Below are 12447 nucleotides of genomic sequence, written 5' to 3'. Positions count from 1 at the left end.
TTTCAACCTACTCTTTTTTTTTTTTTTAAAAAAAATCCAAGTATACTACTTTACCTTAATCTATCTAGTATTTGCAGCATCAAGTCTAACTCAAAGGCACATCGTCTGGTTCATGTCTAGAAAAATCTTTGCCTGCTGCGATTCCCCGTCTCTTGATACCAGTATATCTAGTAATATTTCTATTCTACTATCTACCATTGAAGAGAGTATGATTCCTTCAAGAGTCATTAATTTTCATGTGAATTAGTTGGACTATCAACTAGAGATAAAAACCATGTAAAGAAAAGGATCCTTTCCTACAATTAATCCTCATAGAAAACAAAAACACATAGAGAAGAATTTGCCAATTCAACCGGTCATGTCCGCAGCACCTATATATCTTCTGCTACCTAGATAATTCTGCTGCTGATTTCCTTCATCCCTCTTTTTTCTTTTATTGCTATTAGTATTATTCTTCCTTTTTATATTCTTGTAGTTTTGTGTGGATGCTTGACTGTTCACGTGTAGGTTTCCATGCTTGCAAACTAGTGTAATCTTATGATCTTAACTTATAACTGATAGTGTTGTTCTAAGTTTAACATCTATACGGATAACCTCATCGAGATACTTGCCACAGTATTAACATAGAAATAAAGAATGATGATCCAAGCTCATACTTGCACTCTCTCTTTGTCCTGGTGAATATGTAAGTCTTGTTGCTCTATTAGCTGCTGAACCATGTGACTAAAATTGTCCTAACTTAATTTAAAAGCATACAACTACTTAAGGGTTTTATCTATTCTTAGTAATACATATTTTCCTTGTAATAATGCCATTTGATTTGTGTCCTCAGAGACATCAGATATCAGACATCATTCTGGATGAAACCCTTGCATCTTAAATTAGTTAGAATAAGCTAATGACCATTTGTTTAGTTTATGGTTCTTTTGTAAGCATAGATTTGTTTACCACAATGGAAGTGTCTGTTTTATTTGGCTATAAAATCTCAAATTCCTCCTGTGTGCGCTGATGTTTAGCAAAGCCTCTTTCTCAGAGAATAGCTTCTTAGTGGAACATTTCTTTTCATTTTATAATAGGATAATTTGCTTCTGCTGCTTTTTTCTTTTTTTTTTCGTTTCTTTGTATGTATTATTTTTGTCATGTCAATCATGTGTGACATATTTTGGTTGGTATCTAATTTGTATTTAAACTTTCTCTGATAGAGAGCATTTTGCAGATGTCCTAAATATGTGCACCTCATTGGTGTCCCCATATCGTTGCCATATATGTAGTCATAACTTGATTTTGTGTGCAAATTAAGTAATTTTGGATGCGTGCATGTCTTTCTACTCAGAATCATAATACTACTGCAACAAGTGGCGAAACAAAAGATCATCACCTACTCTGCATTTGAGTTGACCATCTTGATATTGGACTGAAATCTTTTTTTGCTGTTCTCATGTTCATTTTCAGATGTGCTTGTCTACGTAATTTAAGTGTTATTGTTACAAAATGAAAAGAAAAACTAGACCAAATCACAACAACCTAACTTTTATATTTTTCATAAATTTGATATGATGATTTTTATTTGGTAATTTCGGACACTTATTTTATGACTTCTTTTTGGTTGATTCAGAACAGCTGGAGCTACGGAAATTGAAGCGGGAAGCAAGAGTGTCAATCATGCGGTGTTTGTTATTTTTTTTCTATATTTTGAACAAGTATTTTTTGTTAGAACTTATGTTTGAAATTTAATTTGAATTCTGAGATTGTAATTTGAGAGTTGAGACTATTTGTTATACAAATTATTAATGCTTTTTGGTTACTAATATTTTTTAATATTTCAATTTATTGTAGTATTTAGTTGTTAATCAAGTATTTTAATATTAATTTAATTGCCGCTATAAGCTTTATTAATCAATTATTTAGTATGTTTTTTGCGGCAATTATAATTAATTGTAGCGGCATTTATAATAGTTGTTATTGTATATTATTTAGCGGCATTTATAATAGTTGTTATTGCATGCTATTTAGCGACATTTATAATAGTCGTTATTGTATAATATTTAGCGGCATTTATTTGAATTTTTACCGACCGCCGTAATAAATGCCGCTAAAGCTTTTAGCGACCCTGCCAATAGCGGCAATTGTTAAAATTGCCACAAAATATTTTAGCGGCAATTGTAATTGCCGCTAATTTAAAAAATAATCGCCGCTAAAAGATAGTTTTGTTGTAGTGTACCCACTGACATCCCTAATATATGGTGTGGATTTCAAAGGATCCATACATTTAAATTAAATTTACTTATATGGTTGCAATTCTCGAGCCCGGCTCAAGTAAAGCGTGCAATATCATGATAAATTTGATGGCTCAATTCTAACTGTTCATCACTATTTGAATAAATTTAGCAGAATCTACCCTAAATGCATTAATTTTGGACTTAATTATTTATATTGTTTCAGAAATATCTCACAAATTAGAGATTCCAGTGCAGATTGACAATTCAAATGATAGTTGCATCATTAAGTGCTCATTCCTGTTAGGGGTGGAACCGGGCCTGCTGGCCCAGGCCTTGAAACTACTTTGGGCTTAGATTGGACTCAAAAATTTAAACCCAAAATAGTTTAGGGCCTAATTGGGCTGATCATAACCAACCTGAGCCCCGACCAACGAACTTATACGTGTGTGTTTGTCCGCGCATGCGTTTATTTATGTAGAGCAATGTTTTTTTTGAGAGATAGGTAACATGCTACCCGCTTCGTTTATTTCATTTAGAAATAAACTTAGCTGTAAATATGTGGAGCAATGTTAGGTATACACTTGAAAGTGGGTGTAGACTTTACACCCATCCCATCCAAGGGTGAGATTCACTCTACAAGTCACATCATATGACTAGTGGATGATTCTCCACCCTTGGATGCGAAATCATCCAAAGGTAAATTGCATCGTTGCCCCTGAATTTTTTTACGAAGTCTTATTTTACCCTTCAAACTCGTAAAATAGATATCTAATGTTCGAAACTTTAATATTTCATTCATGTTATTCTATTTCGTTAGTTTTCGGTCAACAGAATTTGATTGAAGTAACGGAACTAGGTTAGATTTTGGCGAAAAGTTTACTGCCAAAACACTCTCTTGTTCCTCCAAACTCCTTTTTCTCCAATTCTCTTTCCTCCAAAGTTCTTTTCCTCCAACTCACTCCTCCAAAACTCTCTTTCAAAACTCATCAGCGCTTCCAAAGCTCTTTTTAATTATTAATTTTGAATCTTTCCGATCATTAGGTAATGATATGAAAAAATCGTAAAATTTATTTGCTATATACTTTAAATACGCTAGATCAAGTCTAGCAGAGTTGATCATCGATTCGAAAGTTTAATTATTGAAAACAGCTTAGGAGCACGGAGACCTCTATGCTCTTATATATACATATAGATTTATATATATAAAGTCGAACTAGTATACTATCGATAACACGGAGGCCTTCGTGCTACCAAGTTGTTTTCAATAATACGGTTTCCAAATCAAAGATTGGCTCTGCTAGACTTGATCTACACTATTGATAGTATTTGAAAACTAAATTTCATAATTTTTTTTGTCATTATTTATCTATCAAACGAGTAGTCTAAAAATAAATGGCTGAAAATAAAAATCTCATAAAAAATGATAATAAAATACTTGAATTTAAGATCAAATATACTAATTCATTCTAAATAGTTTAAAAAATAATTATAAAAATTTCATCAGATTTGAATTGTTTTACACTGTTAAATTCACAAATGCATCACATCGACCATTAAAATTGCCAATCCACATATGGGCTTCAAATTTAGTCCACATACAAAATAAAACCCATAAAATTCAAAATCCAAAATTCACAAATAAAATCAAAATCCAAATCAAACCCATGAAACCCAAAGTTCACATATAAAATCAATATCCAAGTAAAATCTATGAAATCCAAAGTCCACAAATAAAACTAAAATCCAAATAAAACCCATGAAACCCAAACTTCACAAATAAAATCTAAATCTAAATAAAACCCAAGACCCAAAGTCCATAAATAAAATGCAAAACCCACATGCAAATAAAGCCAAGATCCAAAGTCTACAAACAAAACCCATAAAACCCAAAATTCATAAATAAAACCCAACCCAAGCTATTTCATATATAAAACCACCAAAACCTGTAAAGCACAAAACTACCAAACCTATATCACCAAAATGCCTCCAATCCAAACCAAATTTAGTCAAATAATTTCATAAACCTTCCAAATGGGCCTCTATCATGAATTAATTCCATAAACTCATTTAATGGAGTTTCTAAATGAGCCTCTATCATTAACTAATTTCCTGAACTAATGGGCTTTTCAAATAGGCCTCCTATCATGAGTTAATTTCATTAACTAATTTAATGGGCTTTCCAAATGGGCCTTTATCATGAACCAATTTATGGGCCTCATATTCAAATGACCGTTAAGTCGTTAAACTATATAAATGGCCATCAAGTCATTAAATTGGACAGATGACCGTCAAGTCGTTAAACTAAACAAATGACTGTCAAATCGTTAAACTAAATAAATGACCATCAAGTTGTTAAACTAAACAAATAATTATCAAGTCTTTAAACTGAATATTTGACCGCCAAATCGTTAATTGAGCAAAACATATCAAACTCTTTTTGACCGTCAAGTTATTAAATTAAACATTTAACCGTTAAATCGTTAAACTGAATTCAAATTCAAATTAACAATCAAGTCGTTAAACTGAACATCTGACCGCTAAGTTGATTAACTAAATTCAAATTCAAATTGACCGTCAAATTGTTAAATTGAGCATTTGACCGTCAAATTGTTAAACTGAATTAAAATTCAAATTGATTGTCAAGTCGTTAAACTTAGCAAATCAAATCAAACTCTTTTGACCGTCAAGTCGTTAAATTGCACAAATTAAAATTAAATTCAACCTTAACTCGATCTCGATCGACGGCCAAGTCTATAAACTGAGTATTCTTATTTTATAAAATTCATGTACTGTAAGAGTATGCCCCTGCTTAAGTCATGTACACGACAAATTATATTAATAAAATTTTATTTATCTGCTTGGTTTTTTTTATTATCAGCATTTACATTTGGTCTCTTAATCAAGAGTTCCTTAACACTGAAAGTGTGAGGTAATTAATAACAGATTCTTGAGTTTATTGGAAGCCATGAACCTATAATCCTTATTTAAAAATAAAACTTAAACAAATCTAATCTCTACCATAAATGACCACTTGTCTTAGAAATATCTGCGGCTGGACCAGTTCATTCGCGGCAACAAAGATTTATTAAATTCATTTCTATAAGTGTTTGAATAGTCAAAAAAAAANTACAAATAAGAATAATTGCGTCACCCCTTTGTTTCTGTGTGTGTGTGTGTGTGTGTGTGAGAGAGAGAGAGAGAGAGAGAGAGAGAGAGCATTTTGCCTAACAAAATTTTACAATTAAGCCTGATTGGAAACTCCATACATTTATAATTTTGGAGTGCTTTTGTTGTCTTATAGAAAATAATGTTAATATATTAATATTTATAAATGGATATGTGGATATTTTTTTTAGAGTATTGAAAAGCACGATTAATGATTAAATGAATGTTTATTTAATGGATAAAAACATATCGACGATTCATTCAATGTCGTTGCCATACTTCAATATATTTTGCATCTTATATATTGCAAAGTATAATTTATATGATAAAATCCCATTAACGTCCATAATCGTGTTCCACGTGTGAGGCTAAGTGTAACTTTTTTAAGTGTAATTTTTTTTTTAAGACCTCTATCTAACTGAAAGAAGAAAAAATATAGTAGAAAAATTAAAGTTAAATATTGAATATTATCTACCCGCCGTATCGCGCAGCTCACTACACTTGTTTAATAGAAACCCTATTCATACAGGCAACTAAAGGACAACTTAAACAGATGACATATAGTTAATTCCATTGGTCCACACATATTGATTGCACTTGTTTCTCTTTTTTCTTCTACAGCATTATTTATATAAAAAAGAATATCTATTCTATCAGAAATTGGCATACACATGCATCAAGACCCCTCAACTAAGTTACTTGCCATGAAATGCTCTAAAAATCATTGAATATAATTGAGTTGCTCCACACAACAGCAACTTAGCTTTGAGTAACTGAACTAACAAATTTTACATCCCTTATTTGTCCGAATTCGGATAGTCCTCTTGCTCAAAAATGATCGATAATTCTGTTGAAGTGGATTGCATGGAAGGCTGCCTTGCGGAGGTCGGCTCTGAGGATGCAAAGAAAGGCCTTGATGGCATTTGCAAGTTATCTGTATCCCCTTCCAACATCTCTACAACTTTGTCCATAGAAGGGCGATTTGACGATTTCATCTGAATGCACCATAACCCTACTTTACATAACTTTCTTTCTATTTCATGAATCTCAATATTGTTATTTATTTCATTGATCCCTTTGTTCTGTGAAAGTTGATCGTAGATCCAAGAAGGATAGTAAACTTGGCTTGTATTTTCCATCGTTCGATCCACATTCCTTCTGCCTCCCGCCATCTCCAATAATAGCATTCCAAAACTATAGACATCAGATTTGTCAGATACAATCCCAAAGTTCCTCGATACCAATTCCGGAGCAATATATCCAATGGTCCCTCTTGCTGCACTAATAGAAAGAAGATTATAATCCTTTGGGTACAACCTTGCGAGTCCGAAATCTGAAACCTTGGGGTTGAAATGTTGGTTTAGGAGAATATTATGTGGTTTGATGTCGAAATGTAGAATCTGCATGTCACATCCTCGATGCAAGTAATCGATACCCCGAGCCACCCCAAGTGCTATTTCATTGAGCTTATCCCAGGAAAAGGGCCTATTACTAGTTCCTCTTGCCGAGAAGATATACTTGTCCAATGATCCCTTAGGCATGTACTCGTAAACAAGTGCCCTCTTTGATCCTTCTGAGCAAAAACCAATAAGCCGTACTATATTTACATGGTGAATCCTGCCAATTGTTGAGACCTCATTGATGAAGTCTTCTCCATTGAATTGAGAATTTTCGAGCATCTTGATGGCAACATGTTGGCCACTTAAGAGTGTACCTCTAAAGACCGACCCAAATCCTCCTTGTCCTAGCTTCTCTCGAAAGTGGCCCGTGATTGCAATAATATCAGTGTAGGAATATCTCATAGTTGAGAGCATTTGCTGGTCTCGGAGAAACTTTTCTACAATGTCAATAGACACATGACTGATCCATAACTTATAAGCCAGTAAATTGAGAAGTGAAATTGGTGCAAAAACGAACCTCCCTAACATCCATAATGCTGAAAAAAAATTCACATTAGTTTGTTGATTAGAGAGGAGGTAAAAAAACAAAAAAATCAGTTTGTCACTTGTCGCTAAATCATTTGGTAGGTTTACCTAGTAAAAGCTGCACAATCTCTATTACGACAACCACAGCGACCGCATAGCGAAAATAATGATTGCTGCTTAAACTATCGTTCATACAGTCTAAGAAATTGGCCTCGCTTTTGACCAACAAGTATGGAAGGAAGAGAAGCCCTTCGCTGTGGGTCAAATTCGCGAACTTGCTGCAAAATATATAAATATGATGTATGCTGGTTCATGCGGAATGAAAACTAATTATGTATATTTTAGGATAATTTAATCGTATTTTGCTTTTCATTCTCGTAGAATTTTGAACTCTAATAAAAGAAAAAAACCTATGTCTGGTTAAGTAGTTGTTGCTATACATAAAACAAGCTGTCAACCAAAGGACAAGTCAAAGAATATCATGACTTTGAAACTTAAAGCGTATGACCGACCGTCACTAGCGCAAGTAGCAAAGGACTTGGTAGTTGGTACCCGAGATCCAAATTTGAATTCTAGTTAATTCACATTTCTAGCCAAGTTTATTTCTAAATGAAAAAAACGAAGCGGGTAGCGTGCTACCTATAAAAAAACACAAAAAATAGCAAAACACATATATAAAACCACAAACCAATAGTCAGAAATGATTTAATAAAAATTTTCAATGAGTTTATCATGGAGATTCATTTTCTATATTTTTCTACTATTTAATCAAGGCTTCTTAATGAAGTCTAGATTTTACCTAAAATAATAGATTTATTAATGGTACGTAATGTTGATTTTTAAATGGTAGTGTAAATTAAGATTGGTGAGAAAAAAGTAGTTTCTCTGATATTTAAGAGAAAATAAAATAGTACAAGATAGAAATAAAAAATAAATCTAAAATATAATGTAGAGATTGATAAAATATAATAAAATGGTTGTATATTTGAAAAAATAATTACTACAAAGTAAACTATAATGGCGCTAGTATAATTAAGTATTAGGAACACCATTCTCTTATAACTTAATATCCTTTGGAGAACAATAATTATTTCATATAATTTTCTAGCTTTACACTAAATCTTTGGCTAATGTTGCAAATGAGTTTAGCGCTATCATAGCATGGGGTATTGAAAAACTATCTTCTAACAAAGAAATTTCCTTTTACACATAACTTAATTTGAAATTGCTTGTAGGCTTGGTAGTGAATATATGGTAGTGTTTCATACCTTTTTGCTCTTTCTAAGCATTCACGTACATCCGTTAATATTATGGCAAATTTTGATCCAGGGCCTACATCCCACAAAAGTGTGAATCCTTCTTTCAAGAGCTCAAAGACATCGGTGGCGGTCGGGTTCATGACATGATCGACGGGCATAGGAATCCAGGCCAGAAATCCGCATGAGGGCTCAATAGATTCCACAGAGAATTCCCCGGTATCAACTACTACGTAGACAAATGTGTTGTTACTGCTCAAGCAAGGCACGCTCCGGTACATGTCGTCGTCGATTGGCCTCGTGCAGTTCGCAAAGAGAGCCCCGTTGTCTCCGACGTTGAAATACAAATGCGATAAATTAGCAGGTGGAGATTGGATAGGAAGAAGGCAATACTTGTCATCTACAAACACGGGATCAACCACACTGATAGTCTGGTTCGTGTATGAGATGTTGGTTACGTAGTACTTTGCCGTCCCCAGCTCCAGCATAGGTTTGCCGCCGTCGCAGAGAATCTCGTAGTCTGGGGATCCACACTGCGGCAGATCGCTCTTCAAACGGAAAGGATAGTGGATATCATGCAAATGCCCGCACGACGAAGAACAACTGACGTGATTCTTGCGGCCTTCTGCGACGCCAACACAAGTGAGGAGGAGGAGGAGGAGGAGGAGGAGGCATAACAGTCGAAGAAGAGAGAGCCTTTCCACCATGATCGAGTGCTGCTTCTTGTTTCCCTCACGAGTGATTACAGGTCGATTAGACCTCCTCATATTTGCCCTTGTAGATTTGATGTTCTTATAATGCATTTTTCCATCTTTCTCGACTTTTAGGTGGCAAGGATCTATTAATTATTAATGAAAAAGCGAAGTTTGTGGAATAAAAGATGTGGAGAAAAACAATAACAGCACCACCACGTAGAATTAGTCTCATCGATAACTATAAAGTTGAAACGTGTACTAAAAACAAAAAAGAGGCAATAAAAGCACCACTAATATATTAATTCTATGATGAACACTAGTGGGACCTCTGACTTTGACCTGAGGTGTGATCGATGAGCACCATTTTAATTGGCATCAGTCAAACTTGTGTGCTCTGATTAATTAATTTGCAGGAAACTATCACATGGTAGGGCTAATCGATCACTTTCAAATGGACAACATAATAATAGTGATGACTATTTAATTACATTAATTCTAACAAAAAGTACTCTCCCGTACGAAGGGTGTGTTTAGTTGACCGAAAAGGTATTCTCAAAAAAATTTCTGAGTGTTTATTTAGTCGTAAAAACTTTTTTATTTTTTATTTTTATGAATTTAAGAAAACTGAAATGCTTATATTTTCCATATATGGCCCATCTCTCATCCTTAACCCTGGTCTGGGAGATAAGCAAATGCGGTCAACAAAAAATGAAAACTTAAGCCGCATAAAAATTTTTTTATTTTTTTTTTCTTTTACCAAATCAAATGCAATGTGATTTTTTTTTTCAACTGAGCAAATAGTGATTAAAAAATTATTTTTTTCGTCTACAAATCAAACACTACAAAAAGTAAAAAAATTTTCCACTGATTTTTTTTTCACAAAAAACTATTTTTTGCGACTGTATATACAACCAAACACGCTCGCCTTAAGCATGTGGAAACAAAGATTTCAAAGAAAGTATAACCGCTAAATCAAGTTTTGGATGTGGAAAGTTGTTGAGAAAAGTCTAAAAACAAAGTCTACTCTCCTTTCAATTCTTTAATTAGAAATAAACTTTAGGCAAAAACATACAGAACTTATCTGAGATATGGGCCATTTTGAGTCGGCTATCCGATCTTTTTAAACTTTGATTTTACTATTCAACTTTTTAATTAATTTGTTTGATTTGAGTTACTCAACGTTACTTTGACTTTAAAATTTGAATCCATTATTTATCTTTTCAAATTTAATTAGTATATTTTATGTAATTCTCGCAATTATAAATTTATTAAAATAAATAATGCAATTTTTTACGCGGTCCATTAGGACCTGGTCCTAGAAGGGGCACAAAACCTTGGGGCCCTTCTCTTTTGGAGCTTGCAATATCATATGCTTCTCGGTAAATATCCTAAGCTTCTCAATCCTGTTATTTTCCTAATTAATTAATTTATTAACTTATTAAAATATTATTTTACTAATATTTAGGTACTACTATTCCTACTATTCTAAACTTAACCAATCCAAACGTGAGTTTTCAAATATAATTTTTTTTTTTCATATTTAATGTGATTAAACCTACTCTTAGTTCTATAAAACTTCTTATTCTTTTTAATGCAAACCTATTAACTCAATCGTATCATCCTTATTATCANAATAAACAAGAATAGGTTATTTCTAACAAACTCGTTGAACAATATTATTACCGACTGTTCCTAGAGCAAGTGGCAAAGGACTTGGTGGTTGGTACCAGAGGTCTCAAGTTCGAATTCTAGTTGATTTACATTTCCAGCTAAGTTTATTTCTAAATAAAATAAACGAAACGGGTAGCGTGCTACCTATTTCTAAAAAAAAAAAATATTATTGTCTTTTTCTTCTGGCTCAATCACGCACCTTACAAAACCCCCCCCCCCCCCCCCCCCCCAAAAAAAAAAAAACTCTTATTAATGTACTATAAGAATTTTGGCATAGTTATCCTTCTGAATTTTTTCAAATTTTTTAATCTATTAACGTAGCCCATAATGTGCTCCTACATTGGTTTTTCTTAATGTAACATGCACTTCAATAATCTAACATCGAATAAAAATAAAATTATAATTAGGCATATAAGAGATCATAGACATTAATAGTAAACACTGAATTTAAACATTTTGGGACAATAATTTGAGTTCAACCTATTATTATTACTAATGGACCGAATCATTACACTTAACTAATGTATGCCTAAAAGTAAAATGGTCACAAACATGATTGCTGGGACCATAAGAAAGAGAAGACTGAAGATGCCCACTAGTTATGAAATAATAATGGTGCAGTATCCTTTGCATTTTATATTTTTCTCTTTCAGCTTCCATGACCTGATTTCTGCAGTTATACTTTTCAGATAAAGCAAAACTGACTTCTGCAGTTGTACTTTTCAGATAAAGCAAAACCATAAAAAAGATTAAAAAGTAATGCAAGAAAAAAAAAAAAAACACGTAGAAATATATATGATTCGACCACTGGTCTACGTTCGTTGGTAAAGACAGAGCAATTTTTTTTTTTTAAGAGATAGGTAGCACGCTAGCCGCTTCGTTTATTTTATTTAGAAATAAATTTAGCTGGAAATGTGAATCAATTAGAATTCGAACTTGAATCTCGAATACCAACCACTAAATTTTTTGCTACTTACTTTAGAAACGGTTGGTGAGCAAAATTTTATTAATATTTAATATCGAAGGCCGAGTACAAAATATGTGTCTTGAGAACCCAAAATCAAAATAAATATGGTCGACGCGCTCAATGGCCTACAGCACAAAACAGCTTGGATTGACTAAAATAGTTCTCTCACGTGGGTTGCTTAATTATAATGTGGCCATACAATGCATTATAATAGTTCTAATTCTAATCACTCTAGTTGAATTAAACACCTCCTTATACTTGCCTTCTAATCTAATTTAAATCTCATCTAATCCTAACTAAATTAGAATCAAATCTAAACTAAAATCTTGTTAGAATTTGGTTAGATTTGTAGATTAATTCTAGTTAGATAAGAATTAATATTTCAATCTGTTGAAGATAAATTAAATTTTAAATATTAATTAGAGTATGAATCTAAATAGATTAGGATAAATATTTAAATCAACTAAGATTTAAATATTTAATTGAAATAGAAATTCTAATAGTACTAGAATTGGGGTACAATATATATATATATAGTGGGTGTATTTC

General features: G+C 32.8%; 1 protein-coding gene across 1 annotated transcript; it reads right to left on the bottom strand.

The window, feature by feature from the left end:
• On the bottom strand, nt 6084–9439 carry LOC109710756 (LEAF RUST 10 DISEASE-RESISTANCE LOCUS RECEPTOR-LIKE PROTEIN KINASE-like 2.5). Its single transcript, XM_020233501.1, has 3 exons — nt 8578–9439; nt 7418–7587; nt 6084–7320 (listed from the first exon to the last, which is right to left on the bottom strand). The coding sequence occupies exons 1-3, from the start codon at nt 9366–9368 to the stop codon at nt 6182–6184; spliced, it is 2100 nt and encodes a 699-aa protein (XP_020089090.1). The 5' UTR covers nt 9369–9439; the 3' UTR covers nt 6084–6181.

The sequence above is a fragment of the Ananas comosus genome, linkage group 5 (assembly GCF_001540865.1).
Source record: "Ananas comosus cultivar F153 linkage group 5, ASM154086v1, whole genome shotgun sequence".
NCBI classification, from domain to species: domain Eukaryota; kingdom Viridiplantae; phylum Streptophyta; class Magnoliopsida; order Poales; family Bromeliaceae; genus Ananas; species Ananas comosus.
Note: the sequence above shows the minus strand (reverse complement) of the source record. Positions and strands in the feature narration are given on the sequence as shown.

Excerpts from the sequence above, each read along its gene's own strand:
- LOC109710756 (XM_020233501.1), bottom strand. The coding sequence starts at position 9,368 with ATGCATTATAAGAACATCAAATCTACAAGGGCAAATATGAGGAGGTCT. Across the intron at positions 7,588-8,577 it reads TGCTTAGAAAGAGCAAAAAG|CAAGTTCGCGAATTTGACCC; the intron begins GTATGAAACACT and ends TATATTTTGCAG. Across the intron at positions 7,321-7,417 it reads GATTGTGCAGCTTTTACTAG|CATTATGGATGTTAGGGAGG; the intron begins GTAAACCTACCA and ends ATTTTTTTTCAG.